The 23,397-nt window shown below is 43.7% G+C and overlaps 1 protein-coding gene and 1 long non-coding RNA gene across 2 annotated transcripts in view; one reads left to right on the top strand and one right to left on the bottom strand.

The window, feature by feature from the left end:
* Window positions 1-3,930: 3,930 nt before the first annotated feature.
* On the bottom strand, window positions 3,931-14,685 carry LOC134477729 (uncharacterized). Its single transcript, XR_010049905.1, has 3 exons — window positions 14,350-14,685; window positions 12,919-13,035; window positions 3,931-4,413 (listed from the first exon to the last, which is right to left on the bottom strand). It is a non-coding gene; the product is annotated as an uncharacterized LOC134477729 (long non-coding RNA).
* A 125-nt stretch (window positions 14,686-14,810) lies between these two features.
* Slc5a12 (solute carrier family 5 member 12) overlaps window positions 14,811-23,397 on the top strand; it is a 51,367-nt gene continuing 42,780 nt past the window's right edge. Inside the window, exon 1 of the mRNA XM_003464997.3 lies at window positions 14,811-15,486. Within this exon, the coding sequence (XP_003465045.1) occupies window positions 15,148-15,486 (339 nt within the window). The 5' untranslated portion in view covers window positions 14,811-15,147. The remainder of the gene's footprint in view (window positions 15,487-23,397) is intronic.

Here is a 23,397-nt window from a genome sequence, read left to right on the forward strand (position 1 = left end):
CAGAGCCACACCTGAAATTTAATGGGACATCTTCTAAGGATATACCTAAGTTCAGCAGGGAGATGGTGCTGCATATCTAAGAAAAAGTTACTGATCTCATGCATGTCAGATGCGGGAGAAATCAAGGACCAGCTAAATTCTTATTTCTAAGTGAAATAAGAACACTTAGAATGTTATTTGTCCTAAAGCAGAATGAGACCAGGCATGGCGGCACACACCTGTCATCCGGCACTGAGGAGGCTGAGGCAGGAGGATCGCTGTGGGTTTGAGGCACATAGTGAGACTGTGTCTCCAAAAGAAGAAAGAAAAGTACAAAGAAACGTTTAATTAGATGCGGTGGCCTTACAAGAGTACAGAATTTGCGCACAAATTCAGGCCAAAGGGAGCTTCCCTAAGGTGAAAGACTCGGTGAAGCCCTGCTCTATAATCTGTCATAATGACAAGCAGGCTTTTCACAGCAAGGCCCTGCTAAGCACTGAGATTTTTTCATATTTTTGCACCCCAGCCACCATTCCAGACAGGTGGAATTACGACTTCTGCAATAGAAAGAAAGAACATTTTACTGCAGCAGTGAGTCCTGTGGGGATTATTCAATATACCTTGCTGAGCAGAAAGAAAGACAGAAAAATGGTCTTATTTATATTATTTGAAATGAACAGAGAAAAAAATATCTATCGGGTGATATCAAAACACGTCTTTATAGGAGAACTGAAGGAAGGTGGTGTCCTAGAAAGCAACACAGCACAGAACAAAGGACCCAGGCTGTGGCATCTCCCGGTCCTCGGTCCCTGTCGGTCTCTGGGTCTTGTTGAGTGCAAGACCCTGGGGAAATCATTAGGCTTTCTTATATCCTCAGCTGTAAAACAGGAAACATGGCACCTGCCTCTCAGGATGGAGCGAAAAAAAATAAATGGGCCCAACACGAAGCGTATCTGTAATAAAGGCTGGGACAGAGGAAGTAGCCAAGACTGTGCGGCAGCTTCGCCCACCGAATGCTACTGTTTGACCTCGGGATAAAACATAGTTCTTATTCTCTAGTGCAGGGCCTCATGGAAGGGTCAGAAAGGAAAACAAAAAGTCCAGAAATGACGTGGCAAACCCCATGGCAGAAGCCTCCCTGGAGGAAGTGACCTTCGGTGCAGCCCAGATGAGTAGAGATTCTCCAGGCTGGGGGACAGTGTGAACAGAGCTTATGAAATGCAAACCCCTGAAAAAAGTGCAAATGGGAACAGAGCACAAAAACAGGAGAGAGAAGGAGTATTTTGAAAGCAAGATGTATTTTGCTGAAAATCTGTTGTCTTTGTATTGGTGGAGGAGCTATGGCATGGACCAAACTGCTGGCATGGACCACTGCTCTAACCTGATCCCACAATTCCTTGGGAGAAAAGCAGAAGAAATCAGAGGGTCGAGACTGGAGACAGACTGGCTCGTGACGCAGGCCTGGCCCAAAGCTTGGGCCTGGGAGTGGGAGGGGTGGGGCTGGAATCTGGGGTGCAGCCAGAGAGGAGCCACAGAGCTTGCTGGCGGCAGCATGCTGGCTGCTGAAGAGAAAAGACTACCACTACAGGTGCTGTGCTTGGGATGATTAGTCTGATGGCAGAGCAGGGGCAGCTTGAGGGTAAGATGCTGAGTTTGTGAAGTCTCCAGGAATCATGCAAGTGCAAATGTTCAGCACCTGGTTGTGTGTCTGGAGCCCTAGAAGATGAGATGAAGAGAAAGAGTAAATCCATACAAATCGTTTTAATAAGAATAATGCCTGCTATTCGTGGAGTAATTGGTATGGATTCATCACCATTTCAAAAACTCTAATATGTTACTTTATGGAACTGTTGCCAAGAACTTCTCATTTAAAACAGCAGCTTCACAAAAGCTAAACCCTTACACGTACCAGGCGCAAGTGTGGAAGGTCAGCAAGGAGTCATTTAGCCTCCAGAAGCAGAGATCCAAACTCGAGTTGTGCGATTTGTCGGTTCCTACCTTTGAAACGTCCAGAAATAGGGTAGGTTCAGTTAAAGTTTGGCTGTGAAATTCCACAGCATCCTCTAAGAACTCACTTCCATTTCCAGCCTGCCCTACCTCTCCTGGGTCAGTCAATTGAGTAGTATAAATCAAGATTCACAGTCAGTTAATTTCATCAGGAGAAGAAGACACATGAATTCCCTCCACGTGGAGTTCCTGTGGTCCTGGTAAAGCCCTGTACACCTGTCACGGACTCGGGAAGGAGGGTGGGGTTGTGCTGTTCACTGGAAGCCTGCAGTGGCCTCTTTCTCTACGTAGAGGGCTGTCACCCTTCTTTAAACTCTAGGGTTGGAAAGAGTGTTCTTTTGATTAAGAAAAATATTGAAAAAAATAAGAATATTCACTAACCAGACTATTTGTTAAATAGACTTGAAGGGGGATCTTGGGCGGGACTGTATTGAAAGGACCAGCTAAAGCAAAGACTTGACTACATGAGGAAGTAAGAGGAAAATAAGATCATTATTACAATGACAAGGCTTTAGCTGATACTTGCAGTGAGTTTCTCATCCACTGCAAACAGCCCAAACACATTTTTCTTTTACAGAAGGAGACGTGAAGAGCAGAAGCCAGGAGTGTTGGGTGGTGTCTGCTGCGGAGGTTTCAGGACATTTATGCTGAAGAGGAAACCTCTGTGATGCACTAGGCTGGGCGGGCTGGCCTCCTCCGCTCTCAGGCTAACAAGGGCAAAATACTTCATCTGCATGGGCACTCTTCAAGCAAGCAGTGTCACAGACCTGGGACACTGCGCAAACCCAGACCACGACCCAGAAATGGGATTGGTCACTGCAAGGAGAGGAGAGAGGAAGAAGAGAAATTCCAGGACCTGACAGAAATGAGTTTGAATCTGACTTCGGATGCCTGCTGGTGACGGACCAGGCTGCTTCAGCCCATTGAGGCTCATTTTCCTGACAGTGATTTAGGTAGGTGACAGTCACCCTGAAGAGTGCTCCGTGTTGAGTAGGGTGGTGTCTGGTTACCCAGTAGGGCACAGGCAAGGGCAGCATGGTGATGGAGCCCTTTTGGATGCAGCACATCTGTGATTACTAATTACTGTTGTCAGTTTCCCCTGAGACATGGAGACAGCACAGTACATGGGGCATAACCAGGGGTTAGGCACTCAGGACCTGGATCCCAGGGAGTCCGGAGCTCCAGCTGTGTCCAGAGTCACAGCTGCTCTGGGGAGGCCTGTGGGCTGGAACAAAGACTTTCTCTGTGTGTCAGTTTCCTCCTTAGCAGCTGAGGATGATGATAGCATGTTCTCAAAAGGTTGCTAGGAGAATTCAAAACCAGCCTTAGACCTGCCCCATAGACGGTGGTGATCCGAGCTTGGGGTCTCCTTAGCTGAAACAAGGAACAGAGGACATCCGGTGTTTCCCTCCCCAGGGCCATTCCAGAGCCCAAGCTTTAAATCCAGATGAAGTGGCTGCCTGGTGGGTCTCCGAGGACCTCTGTCCACAGCGCTGGATGTGCATGGTGGGCAGGACAGGACCTGAAAGGTCACCTGAGAGGTCTGCTGTGACATGGTGCTCACAGCCCCTGGTCCACTGCACACACCTGGAATTCCACGTCTCCCCGACACTTTCACATGGTAGTGACCCGTCCTGGGCTCGGGCCATTCACGTTTGCTGAGTTTGTTCAGAAATGTGGACCTTTTTCCTATGATCTCATTCTCCTTTCAGTTCTGTAATGATTTTATTCTGGAACCTTTGCACCTGTTTGAATATCATAAAGGAGAGAAGGCGAAAGAAGGCAGAGAGAGAGGGAGAGAGAAAGGAAGGAAGAAGGGGGAGGGAAGAGAGAAAAGGGGGGAGGAGAGAGAGAGGGAGAGAGAGGAGGGGAGGGAGAGAAGGAGAGATTAGTAAAACATTTGAGAGTACACATCAGATCACTGCAGCTCTGGGAGAACAGGGCGTTAGCAAGCAGTAATACATTTCTTTTCATCTCTAAATGTCAGATATTGGTGTTGTTTAAAATCCACGCACGAAGGGTTTTTACAGAGTTTCAGTCACCCTTTAACCACCGGCTGGTTTCTTCTGGCCCCTCTCCCTCTGTGCTGGTTGTCTGTAACTCCTTCCCTCATTCCCGTCTTTCACTCTCCGAAGCAGTTTCCCTGTGTGCTGCTTCTCGGACTTCTGTCCACGCATAAACCTGCATTCTGTCTTGTCTGATGCAGCTCACTCACCAAGGCGCTGATGGAGCAAGGTCTTATTCCGTGCCGAGCAGAGCAGCACTTACGGTAGTGCTGACTGTGTCACAGGTGCTCAGTAAACACACCATTTTGCATCCACAGAGGTGGTAATTAACATTCTTGTGATCTTCCCTGGGGAGAGGCCTGGCCAGGGGCAGGAGATGGTAACTTTAGTCATGTTGCACAGACTGACTCTTGTTTCTCTTCTGTGAAAGAAAGGATAAAATCAATACCCATCTCCAATACGTACATGTGTAAATACATAAAAATCTATATCCCTAAATCCTTTATATATCTCTCTATATTTTCAGGAAAAATATATATGCCAGAAAATGTATGCACACTTCAGGAAGAGAGAAATAAGATGCTGTCTTGCCAACAGACAGTGTTACCCTCGTATGAGGATCCTAGGGGATGTCGTATATTGCAGAAAACCCACCGCACTGCCAGCCGTTGGAGAAGAAACTGAAAATGCACTTGCAGGAATCTCAGTGACCCAGTCATCTGAGCAGCCGTTCACCTTATTAATACATGGCTGGAAGCTGAAGGCCACTACTTCAAGCACCCTTGTCCCCGCAGAGGCCAGAGGTAACTTGTGTTTGTCTTGTGATGTCTCCATTGATTTGCATCTTTCCTGCTCACAATATTGTATTTAATTCCCTACAAGATGACAGCTTGCCAGGTTCTGACCAAATTCTTTGAAACAACTTGGTGGATGGGTGTTGGAGCTGAGTCATGAGTTAAGCAGATAGATGGTCATCTAGGGTGGAGGAATCACACACCAATTATCATTCCACTTCTAACAACTGCCACTTGTTACGTACTGGCTGTGCATCAGAACTTGGGCTGCATGCTTTGCGTGTATTATCTCATTTAAACTGCATGAACAAAGTAGCTCTTACAGGGTGTGTTTTATGCAGGAAGAAACTGAATCTTAAAGAGGTCGAGCCACTCACGCAAAGACACAGAACCACTCAGTCATGGGATCAGGCTCTGTGCTCCTGGTTCTGCCCAGCCAATGCACTGTAGAATGCAGAAAGTCTGATTCCAGTAACTTTCTGTCACACAGAAGTGAATGCAAATTTTAAAAGCCTAATCTTGCATTTTCAATCTCAAGTGAGTGTCACAGCGGGTTTGTCTAGTGCTTATGACTTAATTCTTCAGTATGCACATGCGTATATCTGTCGTATCTTTTGTTTCTGATCCAAAGTAATTATTTAAATGAAGCACTACATCTATGATTTTTATAACATTAATTTATTTATTCTTCTGCAGATGGACAACAAAGTCCTCCCACCAACCTACAACTTTTTGTATAAAGAAGCAATCTAGAACTACCACTTTCGGTCAAGTCTGAGCAGAGTGTGGGTTTATGACACTCCCCGGCTGACAGTACCCTCATTCATTCTGAAGCTGTAGCAAAATCACAAGCCTGTCCTTACATGCCCGTCAATAGGCACATTCGCTAATGAAAGATGCAGTCATCTCATAAATAAATGTGTGACCGTGGAGATAGTTTACATATTTACCCTGCCAGGATTCCACAGTCAGGGTTGGCTTTCAGGAGGAAGCTGGGAGGGGAAGAATGGCTCCTTCTGATTTCTGTAGTTCCTGGGAGCCATCCAGGGAGAGAAACTTGTCAAAGAGTTGGACAATTCCCTACTCCTGTATTTCATGAGCAGCAGAAGTAAAGTGGAAGAAGGTCAGCCTTCTGGATCATGGTAGCCTTCACAGTCTTGCAGTCAAACTAATGTGATAAGAACTTCTTCTGGGCTCCTCAGGAGAATCATGTGGAGGAACTGATGTAGAAGAAAGCAATGGGTCCTGAGGCAGAGTGACAGAACGGAGGTGGTGTCTCTGGATATCCCCGTTAGCTTAATTAGTGGGGCTGAGGGTAGATGAAGAGTCTATGCCCTACAGGTGAGGGCATCCTGGTTGGGTCTGGCTTTATTATCCTGGTTTAGCTCTTGGACACATAGGGAGTGGGCTGTCCACTCAACCCCACTTGACTTCGTCTCTTTTCTGTGGTTTCTTTCTCCTGGATTGACCTTGAGAATAAAGTGACATAGTGTTATGGTTTATGTCTGGACACCCCCCAAGGCCCCATGTATTCATGGGTGGGGTTTTGAAGGAGGTGACGTTACGGGAGGGGTCTGGACCCCAGGCTGTGGCTTGCTAGGGGATCTCTTCCTGCCTTGTTCTTCCTTTTGCACTCTGCTTCCAGCCACCTGATCAGCTTTCTTCTGGCAGATCCTGCCACCGTGCCTTCCTGAGCCAAAGTCATCCTCTCCTCTGTTAGGTTGTGTCAGCTAATTTGTCCCAGTCATGAGACAGTGACTGAGATACTTAGTATACCCCTCGCTGAGCCTCCAGTTCGCCAGGAAGATAGGAGGTGAGGTCAACTACTAGGAAGTTTTTCTACAAGACGATTCATGTCCCCAAATCACTGAGAATGTCTGCTGCTTCTCTTCTCCCCTCTCCTCATTCTCCTTCCCCTCTTTCTTCTTTCTCCTCCTCCTTCCCCTTCTCCTAAGTAAATCATGCTATTTCTCCCTTCACACTCAAAAGTAGATCTTCATCACTCCTAACTGCAAAGATGCAGCTACAGCCCATGCCTCTGACTATGCCCTTTGGTACAGGTTACGGTGATATCTGTTCCTAGATAAAATAATCATTAACAAAAGCCAAAGTCCAAAAATGAGCCTTCAACTGAAGGAAAAAGTAGCTTGATTGTATATAAACTGTTAAGGGAACATTTTAAATATTAGTGAAGTAAATGTGTAAATGGTGAATTTATGAACAATACCAGTTACTGAGATCACTTACTGAATTTTTACTTACTACCTCCCAGCTACGCCAGCTTCTAGATTAGCTGGTATCTTAATCACTGTACAACCTTCCTCTTATTTAGACTTGACAAGTACCTTTCTTGGTGTTATTCCATTTTACAGACCAGGGCACAAGGTCTTGCATTTTTTATAATTTTCTCCAAATTTGTAGAGTGGAAAAGAACTTTAAAAAAGACCTCTAAAAGTTGCCAAAAAATCATACCATGTCCATTATGATATTCTGCCTTCTTAAAACCAGATATTCAGTTCTCTATTATGAGGTAACAAGTTGATTCCTGATCTCTTTCCCCTGGATGGCGATACAGTTGGTAAACAGTTGAATAAGCTTTTGAGCCTCCCTGTATCAGGCTCACATGCAATTCTTGCAATTCTTTACCTTAGTAAGCACTTCAGTGGATACTAACCACTCACTTGGAAGTCCACTCGATGTATCATCAAACCCTAAGCAGGGCCATCAAGGGCAGGGGTAAAATTAAAAAGTGCTACAGATCAAATAAAAGAAGTTCACACTCCATGGAAAAGAACAACCAGACAAAAATCTTTACGTGGAAATCACACCCATAGATCTCTTCAAGAATAGATGCTAGAAAATCCGCAAAATTATTCTTAGCACTCCCGTGATCTCTGTATGCATTAGGTATAATTTAATTCAGATTTCCATGAAGATGACATGCTGACTCAAAGTAAGCTGAGATTACTTTTGCAACAAATATTCAATGCAAAATTTATAGATTCTGAAGTCATTCAAAATTACATTGGATTCTGAATCCAACAGTTAGTAAATGTATGTCTTTTGTCTTGACATTGGAAAAAGGGCTTAGCATTTATAATCATCCATATCCTTTACTTATAAAACAGGACTTACATTTAATTTTGCATATTTTATATTTAAATAAGGAGCAAAATAAGCCATGATGTATGTATGTAAAATGTCAGAAACCTTTCTTCCTTTTTTTTGAAGCCTATTCAAAATCCTATTTTAATGCTTTTTAACCCCGAAACTAATAAGAAATTCTTTCCCTTTTGCTTTAGCAAACCAATACTATTTTAGACCATGCTGGTGAACTTCTCCTGTCTCATCAGAAAACAGTGGGATTTGCTCGGGATTATTAGCAAAGGACCTTGGCCTTCATGCCTTCTTGCCCTCTCCACTGGGTATTTTCTTTAAATATTCTACTTGATAACTGTAAAAATCTGCTGCCATTCCTTTGTTTTAATATTAAATAATGTTCTCTGCTGTCCTAATAAGCGGACTTTGAAACTTACCTCTTAATAGTTTTAGTCAACAGCTGTCTTCACATTTGGTAGGTTTGTGTAGCAAGGTACCCAAAGGTTTATTTCTGAGTTACAGTGGATTTGTTCTGGCATTTCTGCACGTGTCAAGTCCGGTTTACAAGGAATATATGATGAGGGTAAATAACAATCTTGACCTTTAGTCATAAGCTTTCAAAAATACATTTTTTTTTCCTCTAGAAAAGTGGGTGTTAAATATTATCTATGAATGAAAGGAACCTCTGAAGTCCATCTAATTTAACTTAGATTTTGGAGTCTCTACTTGTGAGTCAAGTGTAAGATAGTAGAAGCACATCAAAGAACAAAATAGAGGAGCTCACAGTATAGAGGATGCATCCTAACATTTAGATGTTATGTGGAATTTTATTAGGCATGCTAGCTGAGAGAACTCTGCAGGCAAGACTGATTCCATTATCAGCAAAGCAAGTTGTGGGAAGTTCTCTGAGTCATCCTTGCTGTATCCACTGAGTGAAAAAGTGCTGTTATGGTTTGTGTCTAGCTGTTTTCCCAACACCTCATGCAGTCATAGACCACCAGAGGTGGCCGAATCCAGAGTGTGTGATTGATTCATGGTGCAATGCTGGGCTTAAGCATGCTGGGCTAAGGGTGCGTGATTGCTGGATCAGTCCACTGGTTAGACTGGCACCACCCCAATCCCAGTAGATTGGGTACAATATGAAGGACAGGGAGAGGCTTGTCTCTCCCTCCACCCTTGTTTCTTTGGCTGTCTTCCACCACCTTCCTTTTCCATGGGCTTCCCTGCTTCGGAACCAGCAGATTGTGGACTGAAACCTCCACAAACTATGAGCTAAATAAAACCTTTCCCCCTTGAACTTTACCTGCTGCATACACTATTTTGTGTCAGCAACTAAAGAAAGAAAAGTAACTATGACAAACATCATTACGCTCCAGTTACTAATGTATGTGAGCCACCGTTCCTATTCAGACACTTCCCTGTTTCAGATGAAAACCAAATGAGGAGGTATCTACTTGATGCTGAATCATGCCTCTTCTTGGATTTTAGAACACAGGGAAGAAGACAGTGATCCAGTCGACTGCTGAATGATGAAGAGGGAGACCAAATCAACGCGCTGTGCTCAGTCACCTGCAGCACACCTTCCCTTTTATTTTGGAAGTCCCATCTTTTCAAATTTTCCCTTTATTTCCTTTGGTAATATTCAGTTTTCTCAAAGCCTCTCTTGCTTTCCCATTGCAGCTGCTCAGTGGGAGCTGGAGAACTATTTCACCTGGCAGGGACTTTGAATGCAATATTGAATTGGAACTGCTCATTCAGCTTCTGAGGCAGGGGAGTACTGGGGGAAGACCTTGTTGGAGGGACATGTGCTTGGAAGGTGGCAGCATCTACATCTTTACAAGGGTGTGAGACATACACAGCAGAGAAAAAGTTATGAAGGATGGCACTGGAGGCCTCAGTAGGAAAGTGAAGAGTGTGCTGGGGTTTCTTTGGGTTGCAGGTACATTTCTACCTTTTTCCACATTAACATCTCTGATATAGGAAGATGCCACTTCCTGGTGTAGCCACTGACTTTCCCGATTCTGTTAACTTCTCAGTAAAATTGTTGATCCATCATTGCCATGCTGGCAGACAGCATGGACTTGGCCTGGAAAGTGTCCTCACAGGAGTGAAGAGGGTGTGAGGCCTCAGAGTGCTACAGAAGGAAGGGGTGGAGATGCAGAGCGTAGCTAAAAACTGGAGCGATGGGTTGAGGCCTTGCTTCATAAGCAGCAAAACATTGAAAGCAAACCTTCCTTTTCCATGGGTGGTTTGAAGTGTCCTGTGGAGCCCCCGTAAACAGTCTGCTCCACGCTGCTTTGAAATCCAAGACTAACGAGAGGCACGTGGGTGACGTGGTTTCCCCACAAAATATCACTCAAGTGCCCAGTGCTGGGGACACTTCGGGAGCCACAGACTTCCATGGTTTAAACTTGGACTTCATGATGTGAGGACAGTGCCTTCGCTGGTATTCCCCTGTGACAAGTTGTTTACGTGTTTGGGTGTTCGGTGGGTTGAATATTAACAATTAGGCAGTAATCTTTAATATAAGCCACTTAAGTCTGAAAGTCAAATTGGGTTGCGATTTTCTGCTGAGACCATTACAACAAAAATGTGCTGCCTAATCAGAATATAGGTGCACCTCAGAGATACCTTGTGTGAGCTCCGAACTTGTGCCATGAAGTATGAATCTACTGGTTTCTCTATAACTATAAAAGCTGTATTTATATGACACCAAGGGCTGTAACTTGTGTCACACATTACGTTTAAAAAGGTGTAAACCTCAATTTGAAGCACTTCATTAATAAAAATGCCAGTGGTCTCCCAGGCCTTCCTGAGTCACAAGTGGCTGCCTGCTGGCACATCTGGTCTCCTGATCAGGGTCCTGCTGCTGGAGGCTGGGTGACTACAGGAATAACAGCACCAGTGTGGAAATCAGTATGATGTTTCTCAGAGAACTAAAGTGAGAAATCCCATTTTGACCCAGCTATTCTCCTTCTAGCTATCTTCCCCAAAATGTTAAATGCATCACGTTATGGTGCTGTGTACATATCTGTGCTTATAGCAGTGCAATTCATAATAGCCCAATCCCGGAGCCACCTGTATGTCCACTGACAGATGAATGAAGAAAATGTGGAATCCACACGGATGGAATACTACTTGGCCATAAAGAAGGATCATTTGGAGATGGTGCAGGAAAATGAACTCACCTGGAAAGTATGATGCTGAGTGAAGTGAATCAGACACACAGGCTCCGATACCACGTGCTAGCTCTCACTGGGACAGGTAGGTAAATAAAGAGCAAAACAAAGGCTTGATGGGAAGGAACAGGGCAGTAAATCTTTTGCAAAGAAATGGGAAGGAAGCCCAAGAGACTGAGGATAAGGAAAGGAGGAGAAGTAAAAAGATGTGAGATGTGTTGTACACACACACCAAATACCTACGTAAGTGTAGACATTATGTGCTGTACATAGGAACTAAACTTAACAGTACTAGCAATGATAGCGATTTAGAGATGGAAGGAGGGAGGTGGCTGGGGAGGGGAAGAGGAATGAAAAAGAGGTAAGGACCTGCACCTGCTCCCTAAGATGAATGTAGACGTCCCGTCCTACAGAAACGAATTCTAAACAATAAGATAATGAAGTTCACCACCTAGAAAGAAGCCTTCACGCGAGGTTTCTCAGTTGTGTACAGAGACGTTTGCTAGTGCTTTGTCCCCAGGAGAACTCCATTCACTCCATCCTGTCAAAGGCGGCTCCCTGTTCAGTGGTGACAGTCTGAATTCTTGGCAGCAACTGCATCTCTAGCAGATTTCATCCAAGAACCCGCCTTTCCCTCCAGCCAAAATCAGCAAGATGCACTTAGCGCTGACCAGGAAATTTCGGTGCCTCAGTTACATTCTAGGCCTTACTTTAATTCTGTTTGTTATTTCTACCACGTTTGGATTTTTGTCTTCCTCCACTGATGTCCTGAGTCCTGCACGATCACCCATTAGTTGGAATCAGCCCTCTCGGTTTCCTGATGATGCTGGTATTTCTCTCCCACTCGTGTTCTTCATGGTGCCTCGAATGGTGAATTCCTCCCACGAGGTTTTCAGTTTCTTTCCCCAGGCCCATCCACGGAATCCTGGTTAGGGCAGCAGCTATAGCCATGTGAATGAACTTTCAAACTGTAAGAACTGAAAGTTGAAATTACTCCCAACATTATCCACGGGCTGCAGGATGAACGATGAATTTGCAGGCAGAAAATACCCAACTCAAACTTTCCCGGCAGAGACCAGGTTCATTATTAATGAGTAGAAATATTTTCTTCTGAGCAATGGATCTCAACAGGGGTCTTAAGATATGTGATAAATCATGCCTAAATAGATGTGTGGCCTCTTTCACATTCTATTCATAAAGCCAATGTGGAATAGATTCAGCATGATTCCTAAAGGCCTAGGAATTGGAGTGAACACTGGGCTTCAGCTTAAAGCCTCCAGCTGCCTGGGCCCCTAGTGAGAGTCGGCCTCCCCTTGAAGCTGGGAAGACAGGCACTGCCTTTCCTCTTGGGTGAGGAAAGGCCTAGGTGGCTTTTCCTCTACTAGAAGGCTTTCTGTCCACCTTGAAAAGCTGTCAGCTAGGGTCACTGTCTTCATCAGTGATCTTTGCTCCACGTTTGGGACAACTTGACCTAGCCTAGACAGTACGCGCTGCTTCTCCCTGTGTGTTTATATTCTGCAGATTCCCTGATTCCTTGGAACACACTCTGCTACTCCCAGTGCTTTCCTGCAGCTTCCTCACCTCTCGTAGCCTTTACAGAACCTAAGAAGAGCAGATCTTAGATTAAGGGAATGTGGCAACTGATTTGATCTTTTACCCAGAACACAAAAGCTATCTCTACACCGGCAGTCAGGCTATTTTTATTTATAATGGTTGTGAGGATAGCACTGTGAATGCCCTTCAAGGACTTTTCCTCAGCATTCATGATTTAGCTGACTTGCACAAGAGGCATAGCTGCTCAGCCACCTCGGCTTGGGAGACCCTCCTCAGTTTCCTCAGTTTCCTCATTCCTACCTTAGGGTGTCAATGGGGGGACACACACAAGACTTCCGTCACGCGAACACATAGGCATCATTGTCATTGTGAGCTTGCTAGTTGACCCTCAGTGTTATATCTCAGGAATGACGAGGTCTGAAGAGAGGGAGAGAGATGAAACAGTCAGAACTCAAAAATTCACCTCGTCTGTGGTCTTAAGCGGGTGTAACTGTGCACCTGGGAACAATTACAATGGTAATCAAAGACCGCCAGTCATAAATCACGCTCACAGACAGAACAATAACTGCAAAGTTTAAAATAGTGCAAGAATAATCAAAACATGACACAGACCCAAAATGAACACACGCTGTTACAAAACTGGTTTACGTGATGAAAAGTCAGCACAAATATTCGATTTGTCAAGACAAAACAAGCAGTGTCTCCTAAGAACCATAAAAGGGAGCACAATAAAACAAAGTGTGCCTGATAAACATAATGAAAATGTAATCAAACAAAGTGTGCCTGATAAAAATAATGAAAATACCGTGAAACCAAGTGAGCCTAAAAATAATAAAAAGCCTTCACAAAGGAGAAAAAGCATAAAGATCTATTTGCCCAGGAATACTGGTCACATCAAAACCTGCACTTAAAGGAGACATTTTGATAACCAGGAACAGACTGATGGAAGTGTGCTCTTCACGTCTTTATTTATAACTGAAAGCAAACTCCAGCCATCGGCACTCTCAGCCCTGACATAAATCCATGAAGAGACTTTAAAAGGGACCGTGGTTTTCCAACAAAACCAGTAATCAAAGGGTCACTGTTTATCCAGATGTCCAAAAGTGCCGGGCTGCAGGTGAGTCTGTGTGAAGGCCCTATGGATAATGATAGCCTTCTACTGATTTTGTTTTTTATTATTCTCTTGTGTTTATAATTGCTGCTGTTTACTGGGCGTACAAAGCAGGCCAGCAGTAGGGAACCTTTTAGCACTTTGAGTGATAACAAACAGCTGGCCACAGCATACTTGCCAGAGGTTCGCCACCACCCTTCTGCCTCTGACATCTGTGACCAGAACCCTAAAGATCACTTAAAAATGTCAAGGATGATTGCAGTGTTTAAAAGCAGCGCACATGAGCAGCAAAAGAGGCAGCTCCTTGCAGGAGATGAGGCTGAGGGGCAGGGAGGGTTGCACTGTGCTGGGGCAGCTTGACGAGATCTTGGATGGCAGAGGTCATGACGAGGAAGACAACTGAGGAGGGAGGACAAGCCAGCAAAACAGGGACCCTGTCCCCCAGGGCTTGCTGGAGGTGACAGTTTCACCACCCTTCTCCTGTTTGTCTGATTTCACTGAAGCTCTGGGTACAAGGAAAGCAATCCCTGAAATGATGGAGAGGAGAAGATACAGTTGAAGGCCATAGATACTCCTTTAATCCTTCATAAATCCATTTTCTGAGTCAAGGCGAATCTTACCTTCAGGAATGCACCACCATAAGCCTCTCAAATTAGGTCACAGAGTGGATATGATTTCTTTCCATTTCACAGATTAGGACAGATTAGGATGCAGTTTGAGACTCGAAGCCTAGTAATAACCTTGCAAGTGTGTTCCTGGAGTCCCGGTGGAACTTGAAGGGAAATAGGTGGTCAGACATGGCTCACTGAGGGCGAGGCAGGACTTGAGCACAGGGCTCTGGACCCGCCCTTTGCTCCTTCCCCTCCCCTGCCTACTGACTTCGGCGGTGGCTGGCTTTCAGCCGGCACCTGCCCTTCCTCAGGACAGGGACATCTCCGAGGCTTGGGCTGCACTTTACAGAGTTCATTGCACTAATTAAAAATGCTGAGGTGGTCAATTTTTATCACTTCTCTCCTGCTCAGTAATGTTTAACCTTCACTTGGGGAAAAAAAAGTCTGGGTGATAAAAGAGCAAGACATCTGCCCAGTCCTTTCCACCCCCGTGGCTGTTGCTTCCAGAGCACGACTGATCTGCTTCTCTTTAGTGGATGCTTCAGGAGAGGAGCAGGTGGCTCTTGGCCAGGGACACATCACAAGTCTTCATCTCTTGGTACCAACCCCACTCCCAGCTGTGTTCCGCAGTGCACACTGAGCATCTCCCTGCAGTGTAACTTGGTGTCTGAAGATTGCACAGTGGTCCCCGCCCTCCAGAGGAGCTGGAGGCTCCAGCTCAGTGAAGCTCTTACTGTCTGGAGCTTTGCTCTGGGAAACACCTTGCAGGGACCTGGCTGAGAGCCACTGCCCAGTATTGCGCTCACCATGGAGGTGAAGAACTTCTCAGCTTGGGACTATGTTGTCTTTGCAGCTCTCTTCGTGATTTCCTCTGGAATTGGAGTGTTCTTTGCCATCAAGGAGAGGAAAAAGGCCACATCCAATGAGTTCCTGGTTGGGGGAAGACAAATGACCTGCGGGCCTGTGGCCTTGTCCCTGACAGCCAGTTTCATGTCAGCTGTCACCGTCTTGGGGACCCCTGCGGAGGTCTACCGCTTTGGGGCCTCCTTCATCCTCTTCTTCATCGCCTATGGGCTTGTTATTGTCTTCACATCGGAGCTCTTTCTCCCTGTGTTCTACAGATCTGGCATCACCAGCACCTACGAGGTAAGAGAGCAGCTCCCATTTTCTCCTTTTTAGCAGGAAGTATGGCTTTCTCTCCACTTGAAGGTATCGTTATATTTTCTGGTCCTCTAGAATTTACATCATCTTGATAACACAGCCTTGTGGGCAAAGAAAACTCACCAACCCACTGATCTTTCAAGACAATTACACATGATTAAAAAAAGGCATATAATACTTTGAGGGAAAAGCCTAAAATTTGTGTATGGACACACTTGCCTTCTTCATTGTAGGTTGAAAATCATGAGGTCAGTTCTACAGGGTGAGTTCCAAGATCCAATGAGACTCTAATGCATAGTCCAGATTATGGGATGTGCTCAGGAAAAGAGTGCTTACGTTCTTTTTAATGAGCATTATTTTTCTGAAAAGCATGCAGAACACATTCCACAGTTCTGGTACTTGCCACTGAAATAGTCTTTCAGCTGAGAAACTGAGACACAGGTGATCCAGACAGGACTGTTCTATCGAAAACGTGTTTCATCTGTATTCTTCATGAGTGACACTTTGAGAGACACTAGAGCTTTAATACAAATTATTACTAACCTGGAAACTTTTATTGGGAAATGGCAATATTTTTGAAAATTAGGGAAATGTTTTAATAAGGGTGAATCCCCAAATATTTCAAATATAAAAATTAATGGCAGCAAAGTGGAGATCAGGCTTTGTAATAATTGTCAATAAAAATCAATCAACATTGAGATTACATGTCTAACATTTCAGTCTCCAACACCATCCCCACTGAGTCACAGCAGAAGATTCATAGAGGAATTTTTTTTTAATTGTGTAGTTGAGAATAAAATGTTACGCTACCTTTCAGAAGCCGTTCAGTCAACTGAAGGTATGTAGATTATCATCTCCCAGATAGCCAACATTAATTCCCTCCGTGGCCAAAAGAAGGTAACAGAGTTAGGCCAGTCAAGAGTTTTTATTTTGGATATAGAATCGAGAGAAAAAAAAACCTAAATGTATGTGTGGCCCTAAAAATGTACACATATCCTGTGGTGTACTGTTACACTAATGAAAATATAAAAATGTCTGGGTTTTCCATTCAATGATGAAGGCTTTTCTTTTTTCATAAAGGAATTGTTAAATTTTCTGCATTTTTGTTTGCATTTTTGAAAGGGTTGCCTGCATAACCACTGCAGACAGAGACAAAGCGATGGGAGCAGAAAATGGCCCAAAACAATTCGAGCTCGGTTCTTTATCGCCGATAACATCACGTCATGGGAAGTTATCCAGCATTCCCCAGCTCTGGCTTGGAAAATAGTTCTGCATCTTTCTGCTCATTTCACAGATGTCCAGTCCACTGTGTCTCGTCCGTGTGCTAGCCTGTGCTGGGCCACAGATGCCCAGCACTGAGCCAAGGTCCTTGCCTTGGTGGAGATTATTCATAAATACTTTGAGTAATCATAACACAAACTTACATGTGGTTTAACTGTGGTAGACACTGATTTGAGGATTTTACACACGTTGACTCATTTGGTAGTGAACAGTCTTTCTGACTAGGTATCAATACCATTCTTCCTATTTGAAAAATGGGAAAACAGACACAACAAGCTAAGCACCTGGTCAGTGTCACAGAGCTATCAAGCTACAGAGCCCAGGAAAACTGATCTGCTGAGCCATGGTGCCGTCCTGCGTTACCTAAGACTGCACAGAAAACAAGGCGGATGAGGTGGAGGGCCGCATGTAGGCTTGGATGGAGACTACCTGCCATCCACAGAGCGCGGCCAAGCACGTCTCCCTCGGCAGTGGAGCAGCCAGGGAAGACGAGAAGGAAGGCAGGGATGGAACCAGAGGAGGAGGAACCACGGTGGGGGTGGGGGTGCCGGGCAGCAATAAGAAATCATCACGCTTAGCAAGGACGAGAAGGAGAGGGTGGTAGAGCTGGGATGACCGAGGGTGGGGTGGCCACGCTGAGCAGGGCCTTGCGGGCAGGTGCCAGCCTGAGCAGCTCGTGGATGTCTGTGGAGCAGTTTGGGCATCACAGTGATTGGGAGGCACTGCTGGAGTTGAATGCATGTGGAACAGGGGTGACAGGTGTCTTGGAACATAACAGACTCCCATGGGCAGTGAGGCACATACTGCTTTTGATGCCTGAACTCCCCAAACCTACTGAAAAGCAATGCCACCGTCTTCCTATAGCAGTGCCAAGGCAGCACCCCAGGGGATGCCTGAACTTTTGATGCCTGAACTCCCCAAACCTACTGAAAAGTATAAACCTGTGGAGCTTCCAAACAATTCATAAAAAACCCACTCATAGGCTAAATGAGTATGTTTTTTTTAATAGTTATTTAAAACTTCCTAGCTAGTGTATGTTTGCAATGCAGAATAATCACATTCATCTGTGGAACTGGTACATATGAACCTCAGTTAATCATCTGAGGGGCAAGGAAGACGTGGCGTGGACATTATTCAGTTTACGCAGAGATCTGTTTCTTTCTGCACTGCTGCCTAATGCATGCCTATGTGCAAACCAGATATCCTGATGAGATTCCGTGAATACTAACGAGAGTGGTAAAGGCTCAACTGAGGAGAACTCAGACTTTTCCTTAGTGATAATGCTGCTACAGATGGGAAATTCTTCATTGAATTTAACTTACAAAATTGTTTTAAAATATTTACCATTACTGCATTCTATGGGTTTTTAAATTTTCAGCTACCTAATATTAAGACTTCCAGATTGTGTAACACACACGTGGCTATTTGGGGGGAACTCGCTTTTTCTCTAGGGATGCCTTAGGGGGAAAATACGAAATAAGGGCTCATGTGTACTTCTTGCTGAGTAATAGTCCTTCTTAGCACTTGCTAGGTGCAGCATTTGGGGTGAAATTTCTTAACTTTCTCCGACCTTGGTTTTTGTATGTAAAATAGTAGTAAAAACAACTTCAAAGGAAGTCTGTAAGGAATACCAAGGTATAATAAGCAGATACCTTTAACCAGCCCTGACAAATGCTGCCAGAGTTTGTATTGTCCTTTGTGCAGGCATCACTGTCTGCCTGCATATGCATGCCATTCACTTTCTATCACATCAGGAAGCTTTGTTTCTCTGCGTATACCCCGTTGTCTCTGACGTATTCACAGTTGTGCTTCCCAGGGTCTTTGCAGGTGCTCTTCCCTGAAGGAGGTGGGGTCCATTTCTCTCCTCCTTGAACAGGATTATTTTGTGACATGCTTTAGCCATGAGACCGGGACATGAGGATGTGTGGTGGGTTTGGAGCATCCCCTGGGGTGCTGCCTTGGTACTGCTGTAGGAAGACAGTGGCATTGCTCATGTAGCTGCTGAAACATGACGGGCACAGAGGGGGAGCAGTGGCACTTCCCAGAGCCAGCACAGCATCCAGCTACTGGGGGCACCTTCTGGTTGGCTGCAGCTTCCAGAGCCCCGTAGTGAAATGAGACAGAGAGAGCCAGTCCTTGTGGGTGAGATGTGGTCATTCTTTGGCTTTGGAGCCTGCTTGTTTTGGGCAGGGGACGGTGCAGCAGTGGACAGCCAAGTGAGCATCTTGATGTGCAGTGGGATTTCAGGGCCAGGCCAGGCATCTGTGCAACTTCAGCATTCATCTGCCCTGTGTCAGAGCAGAAGGATGACGCTCAGCTTCATGCAGAGACTGGGCTGGGCTCAACTGCATATCATGCATTTTCACTGTCTCCATTTGGATTATTTGTAACTCATCTCCTTGTGTTATCTTCACTTTGGTTCAAATTACTCCAGAAATTTTTTTCTTATGCAGCTCCGATTGGAAAATAAAGTGAATGTTTGTATTTTTAAAAATAATTCTCACAGTGAAAGACACGTGGTGATCAGTTCCCTCAAACACTCACTTTCACTTGGGCACTCTTATGCCCCTGTTCATGGTACTGTCTGAAGCACTTCTGAAAGTTTTCTGTGCATCTTTAGCTTCACAGTTTTTGCTGCCCTTGATGTCCTAAGTAGATTCAAGACATTCACCTTTCACGGTCATTGCAACCATGGAAAGACTGGGAAGTTGTCCTGCCAGACCCAGTGAATAAGGTAGATAAGGACATAATGTGTTTGTTTGACAGAAACTGTCAAAAACAGTTCATCAGTAAGTTGGGCTCAAAAATATGGTTAACCTTTAAATAAGTTTATTTCAATAAAAGATACAATGCCATCAACAACGCTCCATTGCTTTGAACTCATTGCAATAACAATTTTTATTTTTTTAATTTAAGCATTCACTGTAGTTTTCCCTTGCTGCCTGTGTACTAATAATTCCTACACCTAGGACAACTTCACGGGCTGGGGTCCACCAGGTCTCTAGTTTTCTCAAGCTGCTTAGACTAGTTAGATTCTGCACCACTTACTTCTCAACCAGAATTTTTTATGATGGTAGTGCAAATGCTATGAATCAGTTGTGTTCTTATACAGTGGTTTCTAAGCTTTCACGTATGTGTTTCTGTATTTTCTTGGTAAATTGTTTTCCTTTTATTTATAATTGTTACCTATGGTATTCTGAGAATACGTAGTATTTAGATGTCAGACGTTTAGTTATAATATTGCTCAGTATTATTTCAGTACAGTAAATAGTGCTAGGAAACACCGGTGGTGAATTGAACATGTGGGGAAGGACAGGACCTGAATCAATACTACGATCAGTTACTGATATTTAGGTAATTGTAAGGATTGATGTTTTCTCTAGGTGAGAAGGGTCACTATAAAGTTTGGTAGAGGAGTGTCACCATGTGATTTATTTATTTGGTCTATTAGTCTAGCAAGCTGTTAAGGATGATCATGGGTTTTGGCTATTTTGAAGCAATGCAGCTGACTGGTAGTCTATTCCCTAGTTTAGGTAAGAGCTGATAACTGTGGTGATAGATGAGAAAAGGCAAGTGGTTATGCTTTGAAAGAGGAGAGTAGTACCAGGAGGTGGAGATGCAGAGCAAGAGAAGAGAGGCATAAAGACTGACTGTATCTGAGTTAGTCTCCAACTAACCTGAAGCATGGAGTTGCTTCCTCAGGTGGAACAGCATGTGTAAATGAAGTTTGCAGTTCTGAAAATAATCCAACATGAGGATGGTGAGCACACATTCAAAGCTGTCACCCAGTAAGTGGTTCTGTGCTGAACTTCCATTTTCACTTCCTCCCAGAGGGCGAGTTTCTGCAGCCTCCAGAGGATCCCTGAGTGGGTGTGAGCGTGTCCCTGGGGAGGAAGGCAGCGTCTTCTGTTAGAGGTTGAGAGGTGCAGTAAAGCGGCCTTTTATGGCTTCTGGATGAGAAAACAGTGGCTTAGACCACAGAGAGAGACTCACAGATCTCATACAGAATGCAGGGAGGCTGACTTCAGATGCGCTCTGATCTTTTCTCACAAAGCTGCTCCCAAACCTGTCTCTCGGGTGTTACTGAACTGCCTGAATCTGAACTCATATGGGTTCCTGCAGCTGTCTCCACACAGCTTAACCTTTTTCAGAAACACTTTCTCTCCCAGATTGTACATCACCCTGTGCCCAAAGCCAAGTCCGTATCTTTATACTGTTTTGTTACAGCATCTTCCCACCCTCACGCTGGCAATTACTGCTGTGTAACACACCAACCCGAGCTCAGTGCAGATTACAATTTGCTTGCAGTTCCAGTGGAACTACCCTCATCTGGGTTTCCCTCTCCGCTCACCTGGGGCATCTTGGTGACTCATGGGGGTGCATGGTAAAGGCTGTGTCCCTTCAGGGGGCACAGACTAGGCAGCCTGTCTCTGTTCAGCATTTCTTCTCATCTTCCAGGAGGCTGTCCTGGGTTCGTTCATTTTAAAGACCTCATTTTGTGTGCTATTTCCTGGAAATGGTGGCTCACATTGTATTTCCTAGAAGCAGATTCTGAGATAAGGGTTTGAAGGAAAACTATTTTTTTAAAATTTTATTTAAGGAGAAAAAGAAAAAAAAAGCAGAAAAAGGGTAAAAGTTATACAGAATTTCAGAAAAAAAAAATAAACAGTAAGAAATCACTAGTTAATGGATTACATATTGTCATCTTAGAAATATTTGTTCAAGTTACAAAAGTAAAGCATATAAAGTGGACATTCAAACAGTGAGACTGCAAACAGTTCTGTTCAATGATCCAACAAAACTCAGTAATGTCATTGTCTATCTTATACACTTAAATATACATGTAGTTATATCGTTTAGAGCACTTTCTTTTCCTCTCTTTTTTACAATGGCTATTACACTTTTTGGGTTTTATTACTCCCACAGTTCTTATTACTTTTTTGGAAGAAAGTAAAACCAAATGTGACATAACAGAACAGAGTCAGTCAAATAAAAAAGGTGGACATAATAGATAATGTAAAAACATAATTCAAGGTGATCAACAATGGTTACCATAATGCCTCCCGCTATCTCCAATAGAATTGCCTAAATCATCAGTTATAATAAAATTGAACAAAGTAGTAAAGAACGAAACGAACAGAACCAAAACAATGGAGACATTACAGGTCTTCAAAAGTAGATAATAGTCAACCAGAATAGGCATCATAATGAATCCCACTATCTTCACAGCTGTTGCCTAAACTTTCGAACCTGGTACTATCAAGCAAAATAGAATAGAGGAACATCAGTCAAAACAAGATGGTGAGAGCAATACAGAGCTTCAAATCAAGTTAACAGAAAATCAAAGTGGGTTACTATAACATACCCTGCTATTTTTTATTTATTTTTCCCTTAATTAAAAGAATAAAAATAAAAAAGTAAATAATAAAATGGAGATTGAGATAAAAGAGGGCATAACAACAAAACAGCACAGATCAAAACATAACCATTTAAGCAAAATAGTGTTTCACCACAAGATAATCCTGACATAAAAGTAGTTACCTTTTGTCTCTTTCCTTGAAATCTTTGAGTATAACTTCATATACTGTAGCATCAAACATATCAAAACAATGTAAAACCATTCAAGAGAATGACAATATTACAAGGTATTTAGAATCAACTAACAGAAAATGAACAATGGTTTCTGTATAATCTCCTTGTTTATAAAAGTTTTTGTTTATACTATCACATATAATAAAATCCAATAAGATAAAACATGTTAACACCTATGGAGACAGAAGAACAAATGCTTGATGGGACTTCAAAACAAGATGAGATTAAATCAGCATTACCTATTATGATGTTGTTTTCTCCAAAATAGCTGTTCCTATCATCCAATCTTCTCTGCCTCATTTCTGTTGAGCTCTTTTTCTGTCATTAGTTGCCAGTTTGTCTTCTTCATTTTGTTTTCTGCTCCATTCATTGTGGCCTCTCTGCCACTATTTCTGGATTCTTCATATTTTTCTTTTTTAGAATATCTTGCAGTATTCTCTGTAGGGTTGAATTGGTAGTTGCATATTCCCCTAGTTCCTCTTTATCCTGGAAGCACCTTGTTTTTCCATCAATTTCCAGGGATAGTTGTGCAGGATATCTCAATCTTGGCTGGAGGTTATTATCTTTCAAAGCTTGAATTATTCCCCCCCCCCCATGCTCTTCATGATTTGATGGTTTGTGCCGAGAAGTCTGCTGTAATTCTGATGGGTGTTCCCTTGTAAGTAATCTGTTTCTTGTCTCTGACAGCTTTTAATATTCTGTTCTTACATTGGATTTCTGGTATTTTGATTATTATATGCCTGGGTGTAGCTCTGTTTGGGTTGTAGGTGGCTGGGGTCTTGTATGCTTCATACATCTGAGTATCTTTACCTTTTGCTAAATTAGGAAAATTCTCCTGGATTATTTCTGCGAGTAGCTTTTGTAGTTCATTTGTTTGTGTCCCTACCTCTTCTTTTATGTTCTTTATTCTTAAGTTATAGATCCTCTTATCATCTTCTAGTCTTCATATTATTGCTGTTTGTTTCTTTGTTATTTTTAAGAAGCTTTTCATTTCATGCTCCCATATTACAAATCTGCCCTCCA

This window comes from Cavia porcellus, unplaced genomic scaffold (genome assembly GCF_034190915.1).
Source record: "Cavia porcellus strain 051 isolate PalLab524CR breed Dunkin Hartley unplaced genomic scaffold, mCavPor4.1 scaffold_9, whole genome shotgun sequence".
NCBI lineage: Eukaryota > Metazoa > Chordata > Mammalia > Rodentia > Caviidae > Cavia > Cavia porcellus.